General features: G+C 49.0%; 1 protein-coding gene across 4 annotated transcripts in view; it reads right to left on the reverse strand.

Annotated features, from left to right (window-relative positions):
• The window catches only part of ZNF341 (zinc finger protein 341), a 40,762-nt gene extending 17,383 nt beyond the window's left edge, over nucleotides 1–23,379 (reverse strand). Inside the window, exons 1-9 of one of the 4 annotated variants that reach the window (XM_040247515.1) lie at nucleotides 23,318–23,379; nucleotides 16,807–16,917; nucleotides 14,920–15,116; nucleotides 11,818–11,967; nucleotides 8,593–8,844; nucleotides 5,496–5,691; nucleotides 4,016–4,106; nucleotides 1,506–1,699; nucleotides 341–531 (exon numbers count right to left, since the gene is read on the reverse strand). In XM_040247515.1, the coding sequence (XP_040103449.1) occupies nucleotides 341–531; nucleotides 1,506–1,699; nucleotides 4,016–4,106; nucleotides 5,496–5,691; nucleotides 8,593–8,844; nucleotides 11,818–11,967; nucleotides 14,920–15,116; nucleotides 16,807–16,917; nucleotides 23,318–23,348 (1,413 nt within the window). In that variant the 5' untranslated portion in view covers nucleotides 23,349–23,379. Of the gene's footprint in view, nucleotides 1–340; nucleotides 532–1,505; nucleotides 1,700–4,015; nucleotides 4,107–5,453; nucleotides 5,692–8,592; nucleotides 8,845–11,817; nucleotides 11,968–14,919; nucleotides 15,117–16,806; nucleotides 16,918–17,874; nucleotides 19,999–23,317 lie in introns of those variants that run through there. The other 3 variants (XM_040247514.1, XM_040247516.1, XM_040247517.1) reach the window with 3 other exon arrangements.
• Nucleotides 23,380–23,930: the final 551 nt, after the last annotated feature.

Here is a 23,930-nt window from a genome sequence, read left to right on the forward strand (position 1 = left end):
AAAAAAAAAAAAAAGGCTATAGTCTCAAGTCCCCATAGGCGGGTTTTTACACACTAGATCTTCTCAAAGTGGTAAGAATTCTTCCTGTGTCTGATTCCTTCCTTATATGACCCTTGAGAGGTGGACTTCATCCCTCAGGCAAGCACTGTAATGGCCCAAAAAGCTGGCACCACCCAGGGAGGATGGAGGGGGAAGCTTAGCCCATCACGGTCACTTGGCAGCTCAGAGCAACCGAGGCCCACTCCTGTCCCTTTCTAGGCTGTGTTCAAGACCCCAGCATCAGCCAAGGCTCATGACTCGGGTGGCTGTGCCCCTCCCCTGCTCCTCCCCCCTCACCTACCTGCTCATTCTTGTGCTGGGTCATGTGGGACTTGAGCTGGAAGTAGGTACTGAACTTGCTGGGGCAGAACTGGCACAGGTAGGAGCTATCGATGAGGACCACCTGCTTGGCCTCCAGCTTATCCCCCTCCCCCTCGCCGGCTGTGGGCAAGGCCTGGGGCTGTGGGGTGCTCGACAGGGTCTGGCCCAACCCTGTGGAGAAAGCCAGGGCGGAAAGTCACTGAGAAAGGCAGAGGAAGGGTCAGGGCAGAGGGCCACGCCACCCAGGAAGGACTCCTAGGACCCCGCCCCTGTGCTCTGCTGCATTCACCTGCCACCAACCATGGGCTCAGTGTGGGACGTGGTACCGAGGCCCTGCATTCACGCTCAGCTGGTGTGCAGGGACACAGCCATTCCAGGGGCCGAACTACTGAACACTTACATTCTGATGGATGAAGAGCCACTGCCTCAAGTCTCCCCTTGCAGGCCTTCCCCTCAGACACTCTAGACTGCTCTGCGGTTGTTAATGACCCTGACTGCCATCCCCAGCTGAACTCATGATGCCGCCCAGCTCCTTGTACAAGCATGTGTTTAGCTGTTCCTCCCTCACTCTCCCTGAGGACAGGGGCCTCTGATCTCAAGTTTGTAGGCCCAGGGGCCTGGCACACAGTGGTGGTGCTGGTTTAGTCGCTAAGACGCATCCAACTCTTTGTGATCCCACAGACTATAGCCCACCAGGCTCCTCTGTTCATGGGATTTCTCAGGCAAGAATACTGGAGTGGGTTGCCATTTCCTTCTCCAGGGGATCTTCCCAACTCAGGGATCGAACCTGAGTCCCCTGCTTGGCAGGCAGATTCTTTACCATTGAGCCACCTGGAAAGACCCCTGGCATACAGTAAGCCTCCATAAATGTTTGCTCAATGGTTGAACCCTAGGTGCTAGGCATTACAAGAGTTTTGAAAGAAATGGGTTCTTCTCTAGAGCTCACAAGAATTCAGAAGGCACGCACAGAATGGCTCAACACAGTAGGGCAAGTTCCTACTGGCAGGCCAGAGAAAAGGGGGCATCTGTTGCTTGCATAGAACACCCCCTCCGTGAGCTGTCTGTGGCTGGCTCTGCTCACCCCCAGGGCTGCACAGGGATGCTCCAGCCAGACGCTGCCCAGTACAATGGTCACTTCTACCCACCTGTGTTATCCTCATTCTCCTGTCTGCTGGGGTTCAGAGCCATGACCTGTACCGTCACAGAGTTACGAGAGACGGTGCCACCGCTGCGTCCTGGAGGCCACACCTTGTGGGTTTGCATGTGTTTTTTGACGTTAGACTTCTGGGCAAAGGCGCGGCCACATGCAATGCACTGGAAGGGCTTCTCACCAGTGTGGCTGCGGAAAACAAGGCTTGTCAGCACCCATGTGTAGGTACTGTGACCTCAGTCCAGGAGCTCAGAACCACCAGGAAGCCCTGGGCAGAGTATCTGGAGGCTGTGGGCCACCATCCTGAGACTGTGAGGATGAGCCCTCTTACTGAGGCAGGCAAGCACAGACACACCCCGGGCTCCTAGTGACAAGACTGAGTGGCTGAATCAACCAGCCCTGGAGCGGACCTTCTCTGTGGCCATCTCAAGCTGTGAGATAAAACAGTTTCAAAGAATTGGTGCTTTCGAACTGTGGTGCTACAGAAGATTCTTGAGAGTCCCTTGGACAGCAAGGAGACCAAACCAGTCAATCCTAAAGGAAATCAACTCTGAATATTCATTGGAAGGACTGATGCTGAAGCTGAATCTCCAGTACTTTGGCCACCTGATGCGAAAAGACTCTGATGCTGGGAAAGACTAAAGGCAGGAGGAGAAGGGGATGATAGAAGATGAGATGGTTGGATGGCATCATTGACTCAGTGGACATGAGTTTGAGCAAACTCTGGGAGATGGTGAAGGACAGGGAAACCTGGCGTGCTGCAGTCCATGGGGTTGCAAAGAGTTGGACACATCTGAGAGACTGAACAACAACAATTGTTTAAGTGGAGAATTTTCTGTTATTTGTAGGAGAAAATGTCCTAGCCGTCACAGCACAGCACTTGTACAACTATTTAAAACTTTTCTTCAAATCAATGCACTTTTTAAGAACTGAAAATAACTAAAAATGAAGCTTCCTGTTGTTATTATATATGCAAAACCGCCTGTCATAAACACAAGTAACAAAAAATGCACTTATTCATAAAACAATCTTATTAAGATCTATAGACACATCATCCTTATGGCAGACATAAGCCATAGGGGACTATTTAATTTAAATTCATTAAAATAAAATCAAGTTAAAAACTCAGTTTCTCAGGCTTCCCTGGCGGCTCGGTAGTAAAGAACTGCCTGCCAGTGCAAGAGACACGGGTTTGATCCCCGATCTAGGAGGATCCCACATGCTGCGGAACAACTAAGCCCGGGTGCCACAGCTATTGAGCCCGTGCTCTAGAGCTCGGGAGCTGCAGCGACGGAAGCCCGAGTGCCCCAGAGAGCCCATGCTCGGCAACAAGAGGAATCACTGCAAGGAGAGGCCAGGGCGCCTGCGCAGCAACAAAAACCCAGCATGGCCAAAAATAAGTAAATAAAGTTACCAAAATTCAGTTTCTCAGTCATACCAGTCACATTTCAAGTCCTCAACAGCCATTATGTCCACTGCCCTGCAGACAGAGCCTACTGGGGTCTCTCCATCTTTGCAGAAAGTTCTACTGACAAGCACTGGTTGTAGACCAGTGGTTTTCAACTGCGATCGATTTTCCCTCCTAGGACATCTGGAAATGTTTGGAGACATTTTGGGATGTCACAGCTGAGGAGTGAGGAGGGGCTGTTGGCATCTCGTGGTTAGAGGTCAGGGATACTGCTGAACATTCTTCTAGGCACAGGGCAGCCCCCACAGAAGGAATGATGTGATCTAAGACATCTCAATAGGCTGGCAGACCCTGGTCCACAGAGAAGCTATTGCCTGCCAGGCTGGAATCTTGGGCACTCTCTCTCCCTCCCTTCCTTCTCTCTCTGTGATAAAAGATGAGCAAAACTGTACGAGGTGTTACAGACAGACCACACCTAACTGAGGCTTTCTCCTCTGACTCAAAAGAAATTGAAAAAAATTTTCTCACTATATCTTTCAGAAATTTTCAATACCCATATCCACAAACCACCTAAAATCATCTTATGTCCCAGTGTTCCACTCTATGAGAAACATCGAACGAGACCACCCCTCCACTTCACAATGGAAAACCTGAGGTTTAGAGGGGCTCCTTGCATGTTCTTGGGACAAGGGGTGTCATGGTTAGTACTGAGCGAGCAGAAAACTTGCAGAGGCCTGTTCATAGAGCATCGCTAACCCCGAGGTCAGGCCTTTCTACAGAAGTGAGGGCTGAGGCACGCCTCCCACCGACAAAGCCCTCCCCCTAGCCATTCAAGTCAATTCCGGCTCCTCCATTCCCACCTTGGACCTTCCTCATCATGGCAGGCAGGCTCCACAGATCCTTCCCACTGAGGAAGAAAAGGGCAAAATCACCCTGAGCTGGATGGAAGGCCTGAGAACCATGACAGACCAGTGGGGGCCTTGGTCACCACCAGGCGAAGGGGGCGGGGAAAGGAGCCCTGCTTCCGCTGTGGATTCCCCATCCCACCTCCCCGCCAGGGCTGCCCAGGGGCCACCTGCCCCAACACGTCCGGTTACCTTCGGATGTGCTGCTGCAGGTCAAAGTTTTTGGTGAATGACTTGTCACAATATGAGCACTTGAGTTTCTGAGCCTTTGGCTTCCCTGCAGCTGATGAAAAATTAAAAAAGACACACACACAGAAAAAGACAAAGAAAGGGATGGTGAGGCTGGCAACACAACTGTAGGCAGCAAGGGCAGCTTCCAGCCACTCTACCCCTAGACCCAGGGCCAGACAGCCCAGATCCTAGGAGGTCTACATCTTGGACGGGGTGGGGAAGAAGCACAGGTAAGTCTCTCATAGGGCCTGGGAGAAGAAATTCCCAGACATGCTCTGGCTGGGAAAGTAGGGCAAACCCCTCAAAGACTCCCTTCTGCCGGAGGATAAAATCCACCCTCTGCCATGGCCTATGGGGTTCTGCATCCTCTACTTCCTACCAATCCTATTATTCTTACGATCTAGTTGAAGTGAACTCCTGGCTAACCTGGAAAGACCTCAAACATGGTCCCACCTCAGGGCCTTTGCACCTGCTGTTCCACCTCGCCTAAAATGCTTGTCCCTCAGACAGTCACGAGACTCTTTCCTTCTCACCCCCAGACAGATAGGCAGCAGCATTTTCCAGTCTCTACCCAGTATTCTCAATCACAGCACTCTGTTAATCTGCTTTCTAGAGTGACCCATAAATATTTATTTATTCCCTGTCTGTCTCTCCCATTAAACTGTGAGTAACTAAGGGTAAGGAAATCATGATCCAAGATGCTAGATTTCCAGTTCTGACACCAAGCCTGGCACACAGATGCTCAACACATGTGTGAAAGGAAAGAAAGGGCTGGAAGCCCCTGAAAACTCTCAGTTCTTCTGCCTTTCTCTACTACCACTACTTTCTGACATCGTCCCCAACCATATACCTAGCATCTCTAACAGGGTGGCAGACTTTGCTGCTTGCCTGCCTAATACCCACTCTTCCCTTTTTCTTTCTTCACAAATCCCCTACATAATGGGAGCATCAATGTTCCTGGCTAAGAGAGACATTTCCCAACTTCCTTTGGAGATAGATATGGTCATGTGACTTAGTAACCAATGAAATGTAAGCAAAAGCATCATGCTTAGAACTTCTGGGAGCTGGGAGATGCTTCTTTTATCCTTCTTCCAGATGCTTGGAATATGAAATTTGATGACTGGAGCTTCAGCAGCCATCTTACACAATGAGGCACCAAAGAACAAAAGTCATGTTCTAGGAATGATGGAGCAGAAAGATAGAAGAAATGTGGGTGTCTGGTGATTATATAGGCATACAAACTCCAGATTGCCTGTCTCTGGACTTGTTTTGCACAGAACAACAAAATTCTACCATTTTGGAGTCACTCCTATTTTGGATTTTCCACTACAGGCAACCAAACTTAATCCTAGCTATCACAAAAGGGAAGACTGGAACCACGCAGCCTGTGGACAGGTACATCCATGCTGAGGAGAGATGCCATGACAGGCTGTGTGCCCACCTTCTGGGAGTCCACTGGAACCTTTGGTCCGTCGGGTCTTCAGTGATGGTGGGGAGTCAAAGGTGGCCACTGTGCCCCCGGTGGCGCTGGTCATAGGGGCAGCAGGGTTTGGTCCTTTTGGTTTGAACCCCTGTTTGCCGGGACTGTACACCTGGGGTGTGGGGTATACTGGAGCCTCCACACACTGGTTTGGCACCTACAAGGACAGCAGAGTCAGGAAGAGTGCCCTGGGAAGGGAGGGGAAGAGCTGCCCCAGGTGGTGAGACCTTCACTGTGGCTCTGGCTGATCTCAGCCACCCACAGCTACATCGCCACCCTAACTCCTCCCCCTCACTCAGTCCCCCCAGTCACTCCCAAGACCCCTTTGAACAGAATTCCATGAATCCAGCAGGCTAGAAGCAGCTTTGGAACCAGGCTGCTTGGGTTCAAATCCTGATTCTGCCGCTTATCATTTAAGTGACCTTGGGCAAATCTTTTAACTTCTGTTTCAGTTTCTGCATCTGTAAAATGGGGCCAATTATAGCAACCCTGTATGAGGATAGAGCTTAGAAGAGGGCCTAGCAAGTAGTAAGTACCCAATCAACATCAGCTGTTGTGATGGCCATTATTATTGCTGTTCGTAGTAGACTTCTTGCACAGGAGAACTAGGAAGTCAGAAGGGTCTATGCCCTCACCAGCAACTCCACTTCTTAACCAACTCTGCCTGATGCCACACCAGCAGGCATCCCTTGACTAGGAATTGACACTGAAGCCACAAGAAATTACCAAAGGAATTTTGAGCCACCCAAACTCAGTGACCACTAAGCTCACATCATGACACTGGGGTATTGTAAAGAATTCATTTATTCCTTCACCTACCTATCATTCATTGGTCTTCCTGGGCTGCCCTAACCAAAATTCCACTTCCTCTCCTCTGTTTCATTTTCCTCCTTAGATGCATCATTATCTAATAAATTATGCATTTTACTTACTTACCCTGTTATCTGCCTAGTTTCATGCAGGCAGGGACTTCTGCTCTGCTTTTGTTTCTTCCTCTATTCCCAGGCCTAGAGCAATGCCTGGCACAGAGTGGGTACTCAATAAACATTTGCTGAATGAATGAATTCAATTGTGGAGGTCTCAGGCATCTAATACCACTAGGTACTTCTGCCAGGTCTTGCCTGTCGGCCCTTGGCACCTTCCTACACCCGCCCATGCTCTCCCCTGAAATCCAGAGGTGGCAAGCTTGAACCCACATTCTCAAGTACCCCTGCCAGCACAGTTCTGAACACAAATTAAGTTCTGCCCATGAGAAGCATCTACATGAGATTTGAAGGCGGAAGGGAGGTAGAAACTGTTCTCCTTGGCAGCCATTCTGGGAGACAGGCAGGTTAGCAGTCATGTGTTTTGGAGTGGCAAACTGAACCCTACATTCCCCTCCTGATTACCAGCCCCAAGGATGGCAGGGCAGCTGAAACCTCAGCAACAGAATCCTACAGTTTTCTCACCAAGTACAGTGTCCTGGTTACAAGGGCCAAGCCACAACAGTGACCCTGAAAACAAGTGGTTCTTGGCAACCCTGACTTTAACTCCTCCAGCCCTTCCATCAGCCCTACAGATTTAACTTCCTGTATTAAATCCCTCTGTTAGAAATACCTAGAGTGGTTTCAATTGTCCTGACCAACACAGCACTCAATATTTGTCACAGTGAATGAATTCACCCATCATCCAGGTCATTCCTGAGCAATGATATGGCTGCCACTGGGTTAGTTCTCATTATCCTCACAGCTCTACAAGGGGAGTTCCCATTCTAGAGTCTCTTCTCTGAAACAGGTCAAAGCACCCTATTTCAGATACCAACTGTGAGTGTCCCACAGGCAAGGTCTCTGCTAGGTGCCAAGGAGGCAAAATCAAAGACGATTCAGGCTCTGTTTTCAGAGAGCACTCTTTGTCTACCTGAAAAATAAATAACAGCAGCTATTCCTATGCTGGCCCCTCTGTCTATGAGGCCACCATCATCCTCTCAGCATCTCACTAGCTAAATTATTTTTTAAATTTTAAATAATATTTATTTAAATACAAAATTTACAAGTCATTTTTACTGATCAATTGGTGACTCAATTAGATTCTTAACTTTTAATTTTGCATTTGGGTATTAGCTGATCAACAAACAAAGCTGTGAGAGTTTCAGGTGAACAGCAAAGGGACTCAGACATACATACACATGTATTAATTTTTTAAAAATTCAGCCAAGTCCTTGCTTTATTCTCCAGGGTAGGGAAAATCCCCCTGCAGGGTATAACATTACATGGCTGGGGACACAGTATCGGCAAAGTGCAATGAAGCAGGGTATGCCTGTACACTGACTGAATGGCTTCGATTCTTTACTTCTTCTGGTACCCAGGCCCTTCCCAGCGTAACCTGCAGTTTTTCCCATCGAAAGGTGGCATCTATTTCTGTACTCCTTCAACCTAAGCTGGCCTTGTGACCTGCTTTCACCAGGAGAAGTGACCCTGTGTCGCTTACAAGCCTAAGCCTCAAGAAGTCTTGAGCATTTCTGCTTGCATTACTGCACATCCACCACTGCGGTGAGACCATGCCTGGGGAGTCTGCTTGAGAAGGAAAGATGTGTGGAGGAGAGCTGGGTCACCCCACCTGATTATTCCACCCTAGGCCACTCTAGAGCAGCAGCCAGTCAGCCAACCTCCAGAGAGGGGGGAGCACCCGGCCAAGATCAGCAGTTGACAAGCTGACCACCATAGACGTGAGAACAATAAACATCTTTCCCCAAATACTGTATTTCTTACACAGTCACAGCTAACTGATACACTTAGCTTGTTACAACATATGAGACACTCACATATATAATTTTGGAATCCTTTCCCCAAAGGCAAGCATTTTCTTGACTGTTCTGAGTACTCTCTGAGGGCAGCTTGTATTTCTGCTACAATCCCTGCTTCATTCCACCTTCTCATGGGGTGCATTTTACTTTTACATATATGATAGTTTGAGCTGGTTTTGCCCCCACAGTATGTCTGGCATCAGAAAAGGCTCAGGTTACCTGTGACGACTATGACCAGCTTTTCCCCCTTCACCCCAAGCCCCAGCTTCTGCTCACCTCCAAGGGTGGGTAGGGCTGCATTCCCAGTGCTTGGATCTCTACCGTTCCACTCCCAGTGAGGGGTGCCGTGGCGCTGTACACCTCCACCACGCCATTCCCGCCAGGGTTGGGACGCCCAGGGGGGCCCAGGCTCTGGGGGGGGGGGGGGGGGGGTGGGGGGGGGGGGGGGGGGGGCAGCGGCGGAGGGGGCGGAGGAGGAGGTGGAGGCTGGGCCAGGTAGTTTGGTGCAGGATGCATATTCAGGTTACTCTGAAATCACAAGAGAAAATTAAATTGTCATAGCCTCTTGAGACCAGCTGTCTGATTTATCAGCAGGGAAGGACACTTGCCTTAGCCAGCCATGTGGGAAGGAGAGAGGAAAAGGCAGAGAGCAGGCATGGAAACCAAATCATGGGAGAATTCCAAGGAGCCATCAGTCTGGTATTGCTGCCCTTTTTCTCTATGAAAGTCAGCAGAAATGGCCCAGCTTGTGCAGAAATGAGCTCACAGAGCGGGCCTAATGTTGCTGTCTTTAGAAGGGCTTGCTTGTAGGACTGGCTCTGAACTGGCATCTGAGAACCTGCCTTGAAGAATGTTCCCCGGTTTTCTGTTTGTTTTGGCTGCACTGTGCATCATGTGGACGAGGGATTAAACCCATGCCCCCTGCCTTGGAAGCTTGGAGTCTTAATCACTGGACTGTAGGGAAGTCCTGCAGGTTCCCTATGGTGATGAGGCTATTTTGCCCACCTGGGGCACTGGCCCTAGCATACCAACTACCTAGACAGTTTGTACAACCATGTGATTTATGGTGAACAACTCCTTCCCACCTAGGTATCTGGAATTGTGCTGTGTGGCTGGAAGCCTACATGACGTTCTCAACAAAAGCCCTGGCCTTAGAGTCAAAGGTGTTCTTTCCTGGCAGAAACTCTGGGCACTCTTGATTGCTGGAGGATGCCGTGTGCCCCCCTGAGCAGCCTCTCCCCACTTTCCTGAGGCAAAGAAAGCTGGAGACTTGGAAGAACGCTGATTTCCTGCAGACTCCAGTTGCTGGGTCTTTCTTCCTTGCTGGTCTTGCTGTGTATCCTTCTACTTTAAACCAGCCAAGAGCACACGCATCCTGAGTCCTGGGAGTCTTTCTAGAGAGTCACGAAATGTGTAGGTGGCTATGGATCCTTGAAACACAGCCACTGACTTCTAGCAATTGATTCTACAAAAAAAATCAACCAGGTAGGCAAAGATAACCACACACAGATGTTACTTGTCATTTTTATAATAGCAAAAACTGGCAACGACTACATGTCCTCCCACTGGAAGTTTGGCTAAACAGAGGATGGTCCATCCACCTGGAATGGAACAGAATCCTTTGTGGCTGTTACAGTAATGGTGCTGATCAGTATTCAATAAAGGGTGCTTCTCTTAATTGCTGTTCCTTGGGCTCCATGGTCAAATATGTCAGGGGAAAAATCTGGGTTGACAAAATCAAAAGTATTTCTGAAGTATTTACTGAAGGAAAAACCCAGGGACAGAGCAAGGGAAGAAGTACAATGCTTCCACCTCAGGCTGCTTGGACCAAAGATCCTTTTTCTACTGGAAAATCCCAAGGAGCCACTGTTCCGAGGAACACTTCAGTAAATACTGATGTAGGGTTGTAGGCATAGATAGAAAACGATGTTAAACAAAAGGCAAAGTGAGAAAGGGCTTCCCAGGTGGTGCAGTGGTAAAGAATCTGCCTGCTAATGCAAGACACAGAAGAGACTCAGGTTCAATCACTGGGTCAGGAAGACCCCCTGGAGTAGAAAATGGCAACCGGCTCCATATTCTTGCCTGGAAAAATTCCAGGGACAGAGGTGCCTGGAGGGCTACAGTCCATGGGATCACAAAGAGTCAGATACGACTGAGTGCACAAAGTAAGGAAAGCAAGTTCCAGAACAGTTCGTAAAAGATCCATTTATATAGATGTGTATGTTTTAAACATATTTATATAAAAAGCTATTTCTATCTCTATTTGCATTCGAAGACCAGGAAATCCAGACACCAAAATTTTGGTAGTGTTTTCTCTCGGTGGAAGGAGTAAGAGTGCTTGTTTGACTTTCCAATTTTTATTCTGTAGAATTTCAAACCTACAAAAAGGTTGCAAACAAAATACAATGAATGCTCTTTCTACATCATTTAATTCACCAGTTGTTACCATCTTGCCGCATCTGCAGTGCACGTGTGTGTGTACATATACACACATATATACCTGCGTTTTGTTAAGCCCCTTGAAAGTAAGCTAAAAATATGACACTTGATTCCTTAAAACTACTCAGATGCATCTCCTAAGAACAAGGACATCCTCCTATGTAATAACTGGATGAACACACACAGAAAATTGAACAGATGTAATACTATTATCTAAAATATTCAAATTCCTCCATATTCTAATCTCCCTAAGTGTCCCAATAAGGCCTTTAAGGCTTCCTTCACCCCAAACCCCAACACCCTACCTAGAATCCAACCAAGAATTGCAAATTCAGTCGGTTGCCCTGTCTCTTTCGATATTAATAATTAAATTTAAAAAAAAAAACTTTTCTTTTGTGTACTTTCTAGTGTTTTTCTAATGGACATGGAACACTTCCACAAAGAATAAAAATAGAAGGGCTTCCCTAGTGGCTCAGTGGTAAAGAATTCACCTGCTAACGCAGGGGACATGGGTTTGATCCCTTATCCAGGGAGATCTTACATACCACTTAGCAACTAAACCCACGTGCCACAATTGTTGAGCCTGCACTCTAGAGCCCAGGAACCTTGACTACTGAGTCCTCGAGCCGCATCTACTGAAACCCGCTCACCCTGGAGCCTGTGCTCTGCAGCAAGAGAAGCCACTGCAGTGAGAAGCCTGTACGCCACGACTGAAGAGTAGCCCCCAGTCTCTAAAGCCAGAGAAGAGCCTGTGCGCACAGCAAGGAAGGCCCAACACAGACAAAATTTTAAAAAATACAGTAATTCTTTAAAAAGGAATAAAAGTATGAGTCAAAAGAACTGGACTATGGCTATGAAACCCCAAAGTCATGCTGTGGGTCCCAGCTGAACACATCAGCTTCCCCATCCACAGGAGGGCTGGCCAAGGGAGAGCAGACAGTCCTCCTTAGCTTGAAGAAGAGCTGGGGTCAAGCTCTCTTCTTTCTAAGAGATTCTGAATCTGCAGGAATCAACTTGCAGACCAAAAATCAAGATCCTATAAGAAACTGGCCACCTCCTTACCTGTACAGGTGGGGGGCCTTGGGGCATGGGCTGGTCCAGGGACGTGAAGGCTGACATGGCGGACATGAGCACGTCGTCGCTTACCAAGATATTCCCCTGCACCAGGGTCTGGATCAGCGGGGATGGGGGCACTGTGATGTACGTGGAGATCTGGACAGTGAGAGAAAGACGGAAAGAACATCTCTGACGTTCTGGAAGGAAGCAGATGGCACGGTAGAAAAGGTCTGGGTCTGGAGTCCCACATCCCCACCTCTGCTACTGCGCCCTGTCACACGACCCTGGGAAAGTCACACCACCTCTCTCAACCTGCATTTCCTCATCTATCAAACGAGTAAGTTATACCTCCCCGCAATGCCTATAACCTATGATCCAGCAACAATCTTTCCTGACCTCTGGCCTAGAGAAACATTCACACCTGTCCACAAGGAGACCACAAAAAAAAGAGTACTCTGCACAGCCTTTTTTCTAATAGTGAAAAACTGGAAATAACCTCGATGTCCATCAATAGGAGGCTAGATTTAAAAACATGTAATACAGTCATGGATAGAATACTATAGATGGCAAGTAAGAGGTACTGCATGGAAAATTAAATTTTATAATAATATGTACATTATATATTCTCATCTTTAAAAATCCAAACAATACTACTATGTAACTCCTGTGGGTACTTCAGTAAGGATGTGAAAATATAATAATATGCTCTCAGGTTAACAGCAAAGATGCATGGCAGACCTTACAAGAGGGTGTCAAACATGCAGTGACTTTCCCGTTGTAAATGCAAAGGGTGTTTTGTTTACTTGTTGCCTTTTCTGGCATCTTCTTAAGTCACCTGTCTATAGGACCCCTGGGGACAGCAGCAAATGAGCCCCTGATTCCAACAGAAGTCCTTGCCCTCAACCAAGCAAGGACAGCCTGGGCAGGTTAGGGATGCACCCCATGTCCCTGCCACGGAAGGCAGTGACACGTATTTTTACAATGTCACATGCATTAGCCTGAGACAAAAAAATGGGAAATCATTTCCATGTCCATCCAGCTCACTCAGGCAGAGGGATTTGGGTTTGCCCCTAACCAATTGATTGTGTGCTGAGGTTTTCTCCTTGCCGAGGCCTGGAAGAATTTCCCTCTCTCCTATTGAAAATAAAAAGGGAGTCAGGAGAGAAGGAACATCTTCTACTAAACGACACTCATAATCAAGAAGTGAGAAAAACGACTATGTTCCTGTGTTAGGAAACGTCTGTGGTAACTTGAAAAGTTTCAGTGCACAGTGTCCTAGGGATCTGGGGGTGGGTGTGTTTATCCTGATGGCAGGAATTATGTGTATACAACCACAGGGGAACATTAATGTTTTAGAGCAGCAGTCCCCAACCTTTCTGGCACTAGGGACCAGTTTCATGGAAGACAATTTTTCCACAGACTAGGTACGGAGTAGGGGGGTGGTTTCAGGTGACTCAAGAGCCTTAAATTTACTGTGCACTTTATTTCTATTATTATTAATCAGATCATCAGGCATTAGATCCCAGAAGTTGGAGACTTCTCATTTTAGAGGAAGAAAGAGATAAGAGGAAGTCAAAGGGAAATCTAACCCCTTGACTTGGCATCCTGGGACAAGCCCAGCCCCCTTTATGGGGATTCTTTAATCCCTCTGAGCTCCCATCCACGGTGTCTTTGCTCTAGAACTGTGTTCCTGACTGAGGACTCTGGAAGCTTCTCCAGATACCCCCAGCGTGGTTACCTGACCTCTAGACTTGTCTATCTGTCTGCATTTTCATCGCTTCTACTTAAAGGTCCAGTGGGCATCTCAAATTCAACATGAGCAGCTGAACTCCAAATCTCCTCCGTGTTCTCCCCACTTCAGTTAATGGCAACTCCAACTCTGGGCACACTTACCTCCTCTTAATCTCACACCCTACATCCAATCCAGCCACTGCCTCGGCCAGTTCCACTTTCAAAATATTTCTAAAGTCTCATCCCTTCTCTCCACTCCACTGCTACTATCCTGGTCAAGTGACCCACCACCACCCACTGCTGGATTTATACAGTAGTCTCCTAATGGGTCTCTGGACTTTTCTCTTGACTCTCATCAAAATCTGCTGAGGTAAGGGTTGGGGAAAGGACAGTTAAGGAGTTTGGGATTGACACGTACACACTGCTATATTTAAAATGGATAACCAACAAGGACCTATCTTATAGCACAGGGAACTCTGCTCAGTACTATGTAACAGCCTAAATGGGGAAAGAATTTGAAAAAGAATAGATAAATGTATATGTAAAACTGAATCACTTTGCTGTATTGAAAGTAACACAATGTTGTTAATCAACTGGACTCCAGTATAAAATAAAAAGTTATTTCCTGAACAACAACAAAAAATCTGGTCTCTACAGCAGCTGCAGTGATCTAACTGAAGTATTTGTTACTATTGTTGTTAGTCGCTCAGTCGTGTCTGACTGTGACCCCATGGACTGCAGTCTGCCAGGTTCCTCTGTCCATGGGATTCTCCAGGCAAGAATACTGGAGGGGGTTGCCATTTCCTTCTCCATAAATCAGACCATATCCCTCTCCTGCCCAAAACCCTCCCATGGCTCTGATCTCAAGCAGAGTAAAAGCCACATGGTTTGCCAGGGTCTCCCTATTGCCTCTCTGACCTTATCACTTCTTACCCTCCTGCTCACTCACTCAGCTTCAGCCACTCTCACCTCCTTGTTGTTCCTGGAATAAACCCAGCACACTCCTGCCTCAGGGCCTTTGCACTTGCTGATCTGCCCCCAGCATACTCTTTCCCCAAGGAGCTGTGTGACTATTTCTCACCTCCCAAGGTCTCTGTACAAATGTCACCTTTTCTCAGACCTCATCCCATTGAGCATCACATACAAAAAGGCGAAACCTCCCAGCCCTGTCCTGGTATCCCCACTCTGCGCTGGTCCTGGGAGAAGTCCATCTCAACACGTCTTTTGGGTGCTGTCTATCTTACCTTTAGCCACGACAGCAGTGACCTGGTCTGTTTGTCCACTCCTGTACCCCTGGTGCTCACACAGAGCATGACACACAGCGGGTGCTCAAAAAAGACTTGAATAGCTGAATGAACGAAACGAACGAATGAATACCTGGCGATTGGGAGGAGGCGGGGCCTGCTGGACGGCTGAGGGTGCTGCCGAAGGTGTGTAGATGCTGTTGGTGGCCAGTGAGACTGTGGCCAGGGGCAGGGCACTCCCTTGGCACTGTTCCCTCTTGTGGGTCATAAATGCTGGAAGCGAGTTGAACTGCTTCTTACACTTCCCGCAGAGAAAGACATCCTCATCATCTAAGGGTCACACCCGCAGAGTAGCAGAAGGAGAGAAATAACGGGAGAAGAGCAATAAAAAAGGAGAGGGCATCAGTGAGAAATGGAAGGCCCGTGGCTGGACCATGAGAAAGGCACACTAATGGCATTCCATCACTCAGTGCTTGAGGGTCAAACATCAACTCTGTGCTTCCTATGAGCTTTCAAATCACATCAGTACCTTTGGGAATATCCAGCCACGTTCACACAGGTATCAAAAAAATCAGAAATCAGGAAATAGTAAGGTGGCTTCGCTTCAAGGTTGGGACAGTCAGAATCTTTATCCTGCCTGAATTTATTTATTCACCAGTCCCCAAATGGGCTACATGATCACACTCCTGGGTACCTCTGCATCCCCTGCTCCCCCTGCCAAGCTGCCTCTTCCAGAATGACTCATTCTGCAAGGCTCAGCCTAGATGTCACCTCCTCCAGGAAGCCCTCCTAAAGCAATGTTCACAGTTCCTTCCTCTAAGCAAGCCTCTCATCACATTTTCCCCATCACCAACATATTTTGTAAAGGAAGGAAATATTCTTATTTGTCACCATAACTACAATATTTTCTGGGCACATAGGAAGCCTTCAGTGGATGTCTGTTGAATGCATGTAAAACTAAATGAAAGATTAGCTACAGTTACCACCACCCATAACTGAAGGCCCACCACAGGCTATGTAGTGTGCCCAAGTTTTCAATATTCACTCTTCCTTCTTAAACAATATAAACTTTAGTGAGAAATATGGCCATCCAGTTAAAGAACATGTCTCCTAGACTTCTTTACAGCTAGACATGTTATGTGACTAAACTCTGACCAATAGGATAAGAGAAGAAGTATTCTGTCTATACAATTTTCTCTTGAAAGGAAGGGGTATGACTTCCACTTCCTTCTTTCCTCCCTTCCTGTTGGCTGGAGTGTGGAAATGAAAGTGGGAGGTTGGAGCAGCCATCTTGGACCCCATGCTGAGAGCGGCAGAGCCATACAGGAGAAGGGGTCTGAGTCACTGGGACTTCATACCACAGGGAAACTTTAATCATGTACAAATTACAAGACACTCGCATTTCTTATTTAACACAGCTAAAACCAAATCCCAAGTACCCTCACAAGATTACTATGAGGTGGACTATCGTCCTCATTGTACATACGTGGAAACTGAGGCACAGAGAGGTTAATTCATTTGCCCAAGGTCACAGAGCCAAACTTCAGGAGCAAGGATTCCAACTAGGTGCATATCTCTCTGTCCCCAGCATGGTTCCCAAGTACTCAAAAATCTTTGTAGCATGAATAGATGAACACACAGACTTACACAGGGCACTAAAGAAAGCCCTCTGCTTGTCTCAAGAGCCTGAGTTGTAAATTGGAGAGACTCATGTTTAGTCTCATAGAGAGGAGGCTGAGGAACTACTTTGGGTCAAAGGCACAAACGTCAGGGCTCCTAGTCATTCTCTGTCATGATCCCCACACTTACTAAGGGACTGAGGACCAGTGGCCTCAGAGCTAAGCGAGAAAGGTCTGAGCCTGAAGATCCAGGCTGGGAGGAAGGGGACAGGGTTCAGACACCAGAGGACAACCTGGGGACCACAGTAGGCAGTTCACTCCCACACCCCCGCATCGGCCCCACCTGTTTTTCACAGTAAGCCCCTTACCCTTCCCGCTGATGAACCTGAGCAGATACTCACCCAGTGGCTGGATAGCAGGGGGTGCATTGACACTCTGGCCTGTTGGATCAGGAACTGCTCCTTGGCCATCCAACAATGACTGGACGGCCAAGACAGTCTGATTGTCCATTCCTGAAGGAAGAAAAGCAGTCTTTTTGGAAGGTGAACTCAGCATCCTGCTGTGACTTCACCCTTAAAAGCCAGACCCACTGCAAGGCCCTGATGGCAAAAGTGGTTGGCCATGCCCTGATATACATTCTCTCCTGCTTCTACTGTAACATAACCCAAGATTTGGGGCTAGAAACATGGCCCCAAAAGAAAGATTACATTTCCCAGCCACTCTTGCAGCTGCTGCTGCTGCCGCTAAGTTGCTTCAGTCGTGTCTGACTCTGTGTGACCCCATAGACGGCAGCCCACCAGGCTCCCCCATCCCTGGGATTCTCTAGGCAAGAATACTGGAGTGGGTTGCCATTTCCTTCTCCAATGCATGAAAGTGAAAAGTCAAAGTGAAGTCGCTCAGTCGTGTCCGACTCTTTGCGACCCCATGGACTACAGCCTACCAGGCTCCCCTGTCCATGGGATTTTCCAGGCAAGAGTACTGGAGTGGGGTGCCATTGCCTTCTCCACTCTTGCAGCTAGCGAATGTCTAAGTTCTGGCCAATAGGAGTTTTGGGGAAGTTTTCTTTTTTTGTTGTTTTTTTCTTTTTCTTTTGGGGAAGTTTTCTTAAAAACTACCCAGTATGAGACCTCCTTCTTTGTCCGATCCTCCATCCTGCTTCCTAGAACAAGAGGATGATGGTGGGAAGTCCAGCCGCCATCCCAGATCATGAGGACAAGGGCCAGGCCCTAGGCACTGCAGGGCAAAAAACTGGCTTGATCCTGGGCCTCTGGGGACCTGGTAGAACACGGCCACTGTCACACTGTAGGGTGCCTTCTTCTGGACTCCCACATGACGGAAATAAACTTCTAGCCTGTTTAAGCCACTGTTAGGTTGGGCTTCTCTCTTACTCGTGGATGAATCTAATCCAAAGGGCAATGACCCCTCTGGAAATCATGTTACTGAATCTTCCCCAACCACACCGAACAAACCTGTTTGTACTTGGGCTTCTCCTGTTTTTTCTCCTGTGTGCTTATTTTTTCAGATCCTCAATAAACAGTGCCATCTGGGTTTGGGTCAGGGGTTGGGGGCAGTTCTTGAGAAGCTGACTACGTTTACGTTTTCCAATCAGCTGTCACTGTTGCGATTCTCAGTAGTACACTGTCCAGCCGTGGCACCAACTGGAGGACAGGCCCCCTCACCTAAGTGGCCCCCAAGGCACACTACCTCCCTCCCAAATAGCCCAGAGGGCTGCCTCTTTCTCTCCGTCCTCACAGTCAACCTCTCAGCTCTGACCTGGACACCTACCCCAGCCCCTCACTGAAATGCATTTGATCCTGCGGTCAGGCTGAATCCATACTTCTCCCTGTGACGGTATGGGCTGTGCACCTCCTGAGGCCAGCCTTCTCTCCATCCTCTCCGGCTCCTGCAGAAGCCACTCTCCACCAGCTGGCCCCTTTCACACTGTGCCCACAACCTCTCCTTCTCATCAGCACCTACACACATTCAGGTCTCTCTAGATACCCTCCTTCGAACCCATGTTCTCATCTCTCTTCCCTTCAACATCAAGCATCCAGTGAGAATTGTCTACACCCTCCATCTCCTCTGGCCACTTCGCAATCCTCCTCCACCCACTCCAGGGGGCTTAAGCCCTCATCATTCCACCAGAATCACCAAAGAGAAGCCGGCAGCGCTGGACGTTTCTTCTTGAAACACCCTCTTCTAAGGCTCCAGGGCGCCAGCTTCCTGGGTCTTCTCCCATCTTTCCACTTGCTACTTCCCTGCCTCCTTCACTTTCTTCTCCTGTCTGTCTCCTAAATATTTCTGTTTTGAAGGGTTCCTTCTGTCTGGCTCTCTCTCACCTCTCACTCTTCCACTCTCCCTGAGAATCCTCACTCACCCTCATCTAGTTCTCCCTATTATCTTGAGTATCAAACCATTCTGGGGTCCATCCTCCCCAGAATGAGATTCAGTAAATCTTCTATCATGATGCAAAATCGCACATCAGTATTTGTGTGCAAACCTGTACCTGAATGTTTATAGCGGTTTTATTCATAACAGTAAAAAACTGGAAACAAGTCAGATGTCCTTCAGTGGGTGAATAGTTAAACAAACTGCAGTTCATCCACACCACAGAGCACCGCTCAGTAATAAAAAGGGCCAAACTATTGATATAAGCAACAACTTGGATGAATCCCAGGGAATTACAATGTGTGAAAAAAGCCATTCTCAGAGGTTATATACTTTATGATTTTAATTACATGACATCCGTGAAATGACAGTATTTTAGAAATGGAAATATATGTATAATCATGGCTGATTTGTGTTGTCACATGGCAGAAACCAACACAACATTGTAAAGCAATTTCTCCCCAATTTAAAAAAGAAAGACATGGAGAACAGAGAACAATAGATCAGGGTGCCAGACATGGGGGATAGGGAGCAGGGGAAGAGGTGGATGTGGCTACAGAAAGAGAAACATCCTGCAGTGAAAGGATGGTTCTGTAGAGCCACTGGTTGTAATATTATAGGACAGCTTTACAGGATGTTACACTGGGGGAAACTAGGTAAAAGATAAACAGAATCTCCTGGTATTATTTCTACATCTGCACGTGAAGCTACAGAACCAAAAAGATTTCAAAATAAAAAGTTTAATTTAAAAAAATATTGCCTGGGACTTCTCTGGTGGACCAGAGGTTAAGAATCTCCCTCCCAATGCAGGGGATGTGGGTTCAATCCCTGGTTGGGGAACTAAAATCCCACAGGCTGCAACTAGAGAAGCCCACACATTGCAATGAAGATCCGTGTAGCCAAAATCAAATAAATGAAAAATACTGCCTGTCAAAACTGTGGGGACAATAAAAAGATCAGCGGTTGCCGGGGGCGGAGCGGGGGCGGGGAACAGATGAACAGGCAGAACACAGAGAATTTTTACTGCAGTGAAAATATTCTATATGCTAATACAATAATGGTAGATATATGTCATTATACAGTTGTGCAGTAGAATGTACAACACGAAGAGTGAAACTTAAGATAAACGATGGGGACTTCCCTGGTGGTCCAGTGGATAAGAATCTGCTTGCCAATGTAGGAGACACGGGTTCAACTCTTGGTCTGGGAAGATCCCACACGCCAAGGGGAAACTAAGCCTGTGGGCCACAACTACTGAGTCGGAGCTCTAAAGGCCACAGCTACTGAAGCCTGAGAGCCTAGAGCCTGTGCTGGCAAAAAGAGACGCCAACACAATAAGAAGCCTGTGCACCACAACAAAGAGCAGCCCCCACTCGCCGCAACTAGAGAACGCCCACGTGCAGCAATGAAGACCCAGCGGAACCAAAAATAAATAAATCATTTTAAAAAAAAGAGAGAGAAATGATGGACTTCTGAGTGCTTATGATGCATCAGTGCAGGTTCACTCTTGGTAACAACTGTACCACTCTGGTGAGTTATGTTGATTAAAGGGGAGGTTATGAATGTGTAAGATCAAAAGAAGTCTCTGCATCTTCCTCTCAACTGTGTAAACCTAAAAGTGCCCTAAAAAAAAATTAAGTCCTTGATAAAAATGCTGCCTATCTATGCCTCTATAACTCATGCTTTCGAACTGCGGTGCTGGAGAAGACTCTTGAGAGTCCCTTGGATAGCAAGGAGATCAAATGAGTCAATCCTAAAGGAAATCAACCTTGAATATTCAATGGAAGGACTGATGCTGAAGATCCAATACAACTTAGCAACTGAAAAACAACAAATCTAAAACTCAAAATGTGTGGTTCCTCACCCCTAAGTCTGTTCCTCTCCTAGTAATTCTCCTCAGTAAGAACAGAGTGCCACTGCCCACCCTGTCGAAGCCCCTGGGACAACCCCTGATTCTTTCCTTAACCTATTGCCCTTCCCACCTTGATTTCTAGCCATTCAGGAAGTCTAGCCTAGTCTGTCTCCCAAAGATCTCTCAGATCCACTTTCTCTCCATCCCCCCAGCTGTCCTCGGGGCCCAGGCCACCATTAGTTCTCAGCAGGACGGCCGCAGTGGTCTCAGCTCCCTGCTGCCACTCTGGCCCCTCCTGTCTGTTCTCAGGGAAGCCAGGGTGAACTTTATAAAACATACATTAACTTGTGCAGCCCCCCTGCTGAAAACTCCTTCTTTGCTCCACACTGATGCCAAGATAAAGTTCAGAAACATCATCTCTAGCTGCTCACATGAACTTCTGTGAACCCCAGACCTCTCTTACCCCAAGGCTTTTTGGAAAGGCAGTTCCCACTGCCTGGGTCACCTCTGGATCCCCACAGTTCTGCTGCCCTTCTCCAACCCCAGCATAATCACACAGTCTGAGGAACTGATTTTTCCTTTCCTTTCTTCATTACTCAGTACACAGACACGCACAGGACTTCCCTGGTGGTCCAGTGGTTAAGAATCCACCTGCCAGTGCAGGGGACACAGGTTCAACCCCTGGTCTGGGAAGATTCCATATGCTCTGGAGCAGCTAAGTTGGTAAGCCACAGCTACTGAGCCCCAGAGGTGCAACTACTGAAGCCTGAACACCCTAGAGCCTGTGCTCTGTGACAGGAGCAGCCACGGCCATGAGAAGCACGTGCCCCACAGCTCGAGGAGCCCCTGCTTGCTGCAACAGGAGAAAGCCTGTGCAGCAACAAAGACCCAGCACAAAGATAAAGTAATAACAAAGGCAAAAGCAAAATTATTTTTTTTAAGACACACACAAAAATACACACATTCTTGCAGTGAAAATTCAAACACTGAGGGAGTCCCTGAACCTAGAGAGGAAGTAGACCTCACCTCATCCTATTGGCCTCTCATCCACTGACTTGGCCCTCCCATCACAGCACTGAAGGCCAGCTGAGGTTGTCCTCTTTTACTGATTACCTTTTCTATAATTATATAATTTCTGGGTCCCTCACCAATGAGTATTCCTAAAACTGAACCTTTAGGGAGGTTTCCAGGAAAGAATTCTGATCCTCCAAAAGTTAAAAGACCTGCGACCGAGACCTCCTGAGGAGTTGTAGGACTCAAAGCCCCAGCCACACGCCACGAATCCAGCCTACTTTCAGTTTGCACTCTGATTATGTGTGTGCTCATCTCATTCCTCTAAGAGTATTCTTGGATCTGTATCGCCCTGCATCAACTCTGCCCGGCTCTGAGTTCCCCAAGACATCCTTTCCAGCTCCCAGCAAGTGCACATGGAGGTCCTTTACCTGTGCGCCCTGTGGAGTCGCTCAGTCGTGTCTGATTCTTTGCGACCCCATGGACTGTAGCCCGCCAAGGCTCCTCTGTCCATGGGGAGTCTCCAAGCAAGAATACCGGAGTGCGTTGCCATGTTTTCCTCCAGGGGATCTTCCCAGCCTAGGGACTGAACCCAGGTCTCCCGTATTGCAAGTGGATTCTTTACGGTCTGAGACCTCTGCCTTTGCCTGGCGCCAAAGCTCACAATTCCCAGAGCCTGAGGACCATTCACGTGCTAGGATCTGACAGAGCACAGGATAACCAGCGGGTGCCCAGTGTTTGCTGGTTTGGGTCTGGGAACTCGGTAGCCCGGTCAACCACACCGTTGGCATCCATCCTTTCTTGATCTGGGTTTTTAAGACCCTGCACCCCAGAAAAGTACACAAAGTAGGCACCCAGTGTTTGTTTGCTGCTTTTGGGTGGCATCAATCCTTTCCTGTCCGAATTAGAGACACTATGCCAAAGCACAAAGCACACAGCTGATGCTCAACGCAAGCTCTTCGGGGGCTTCCCTAATGGCTCAGTGGGTAAAGAATCTGCCCACAACGTGGGCAACCCAGATTAGATCCCTGGGTGGGGAAGATCCCCTGGAGAAGGGTATTAGTAACGCACTCCAGTATTTTTGCCTGGAAAATCCCCACCATTTTCCCACTGGATGCAGCCCTTCCCAAGCCTCGCATCCGCGGGGCAGCCTAGCTCACCCCTCAGTTCCAAGCCTGGTTGCACCCAACCCCCGGCTGTTCCCTCCAGGACACTGCTCCCCGCGCCCAGCTCGCACGCCGGCCCGGGGCCCTGGCGGCTGCGGCTGTTCCGGTCCGGGACGCCCCTCCCCGCGGCGCCAGCCCACCCCGGCTGTTCCGGTCTCGGTGCTCCCCCCCGGGGCCTTCCCTCTCCCGCTGTTCTTGTCCCGTGGCCCCCCACTCCGCCGGGCCCCGGCTCCCGCGGCTGTTCCATTCCCGAGACGCCCCCCACCACCACTGAGCCTCAACTCCGCGGCTGTTCAGGCCCCTCGGTCCCCCACCCCCGCCGGGCCTCGGCTCCCGCGGCTGTTCCCGTCCGCGCCCCTCCCGCTCCGCGGCTGTTCCGGCCCCGATGCCCTCCGCCCCGCGGCCGCCACGCGCCCTGGGCCCGGCGCGGCGGGTTCGCGGCGGGAGGGGGCACAACGCGGAACAGCCGCCTCCCCCGGCCCCGCCGCCGCTCACCCTCCAGGGCCTCGAAGATAGTCTGCGCCATTTTGGAGCTGCCGCTGCTGCTGAAGCCCGAAGCCGGGCTACGCAAGCATTGTGGGAGCGGCGGCGGCGGGATCGGATTCGCCAGGGGGCGCCCGGGAGCCGCCGCCGAACCCCCTCACCACCCCGGAAAGCCGGGAATGACCCGTGGGACCCCCAGGATACCAGAACTCTCCCAGCCCCGCCTTGATGTCCCTGTCAGCGGTGCACATGGACTCCTATCCCGGCCTCACTTGGTCCCCCCAATCCCATCTCTGGCGCAGAGAGGCACCACCAAACCTTGTTTTCTGCACCCCGTCCCCCCCACCGGACTGACTCCCAGCTCTCGTGACACAGACCTCTGTCCCACCGCGTGCCACCTCACAACTCTGCAACATGGACCGAACACTTGCATAGTACACGGTATCCCCACCTTTGCAACACCAACCCCTATTCTTATCCCATCTGGACCACCCAGCTTGGTTGCAAGGACCCCCATCTCCACCTAATACAGGACTACTGCCCAACTGTGCAACATGGAGTCCCGTCCCTCGTCGTAGACTTCTCATTCCCCCTCCCACACTAACCACCATCTCTACGTGTTGGA

The sequence above is a fragment of the Oryx dammah genome, unplaced genomic scaffold (assembly GCF_014754425.2).
Source record: "Oryx dammah isolate SB20612 unplaced genomic scaffold, SCBI_Odam_1.1 HiC_scaffold_10, whole genome shotgun sequence".
In the NCBI taxonomy this organism is placed as follows: domain Eukaryota; kingdom Metazoa; phylum Chordata; class Mammalia; order Artiodactyla; family Bovidae; genus Oryx; species Oryx dammah.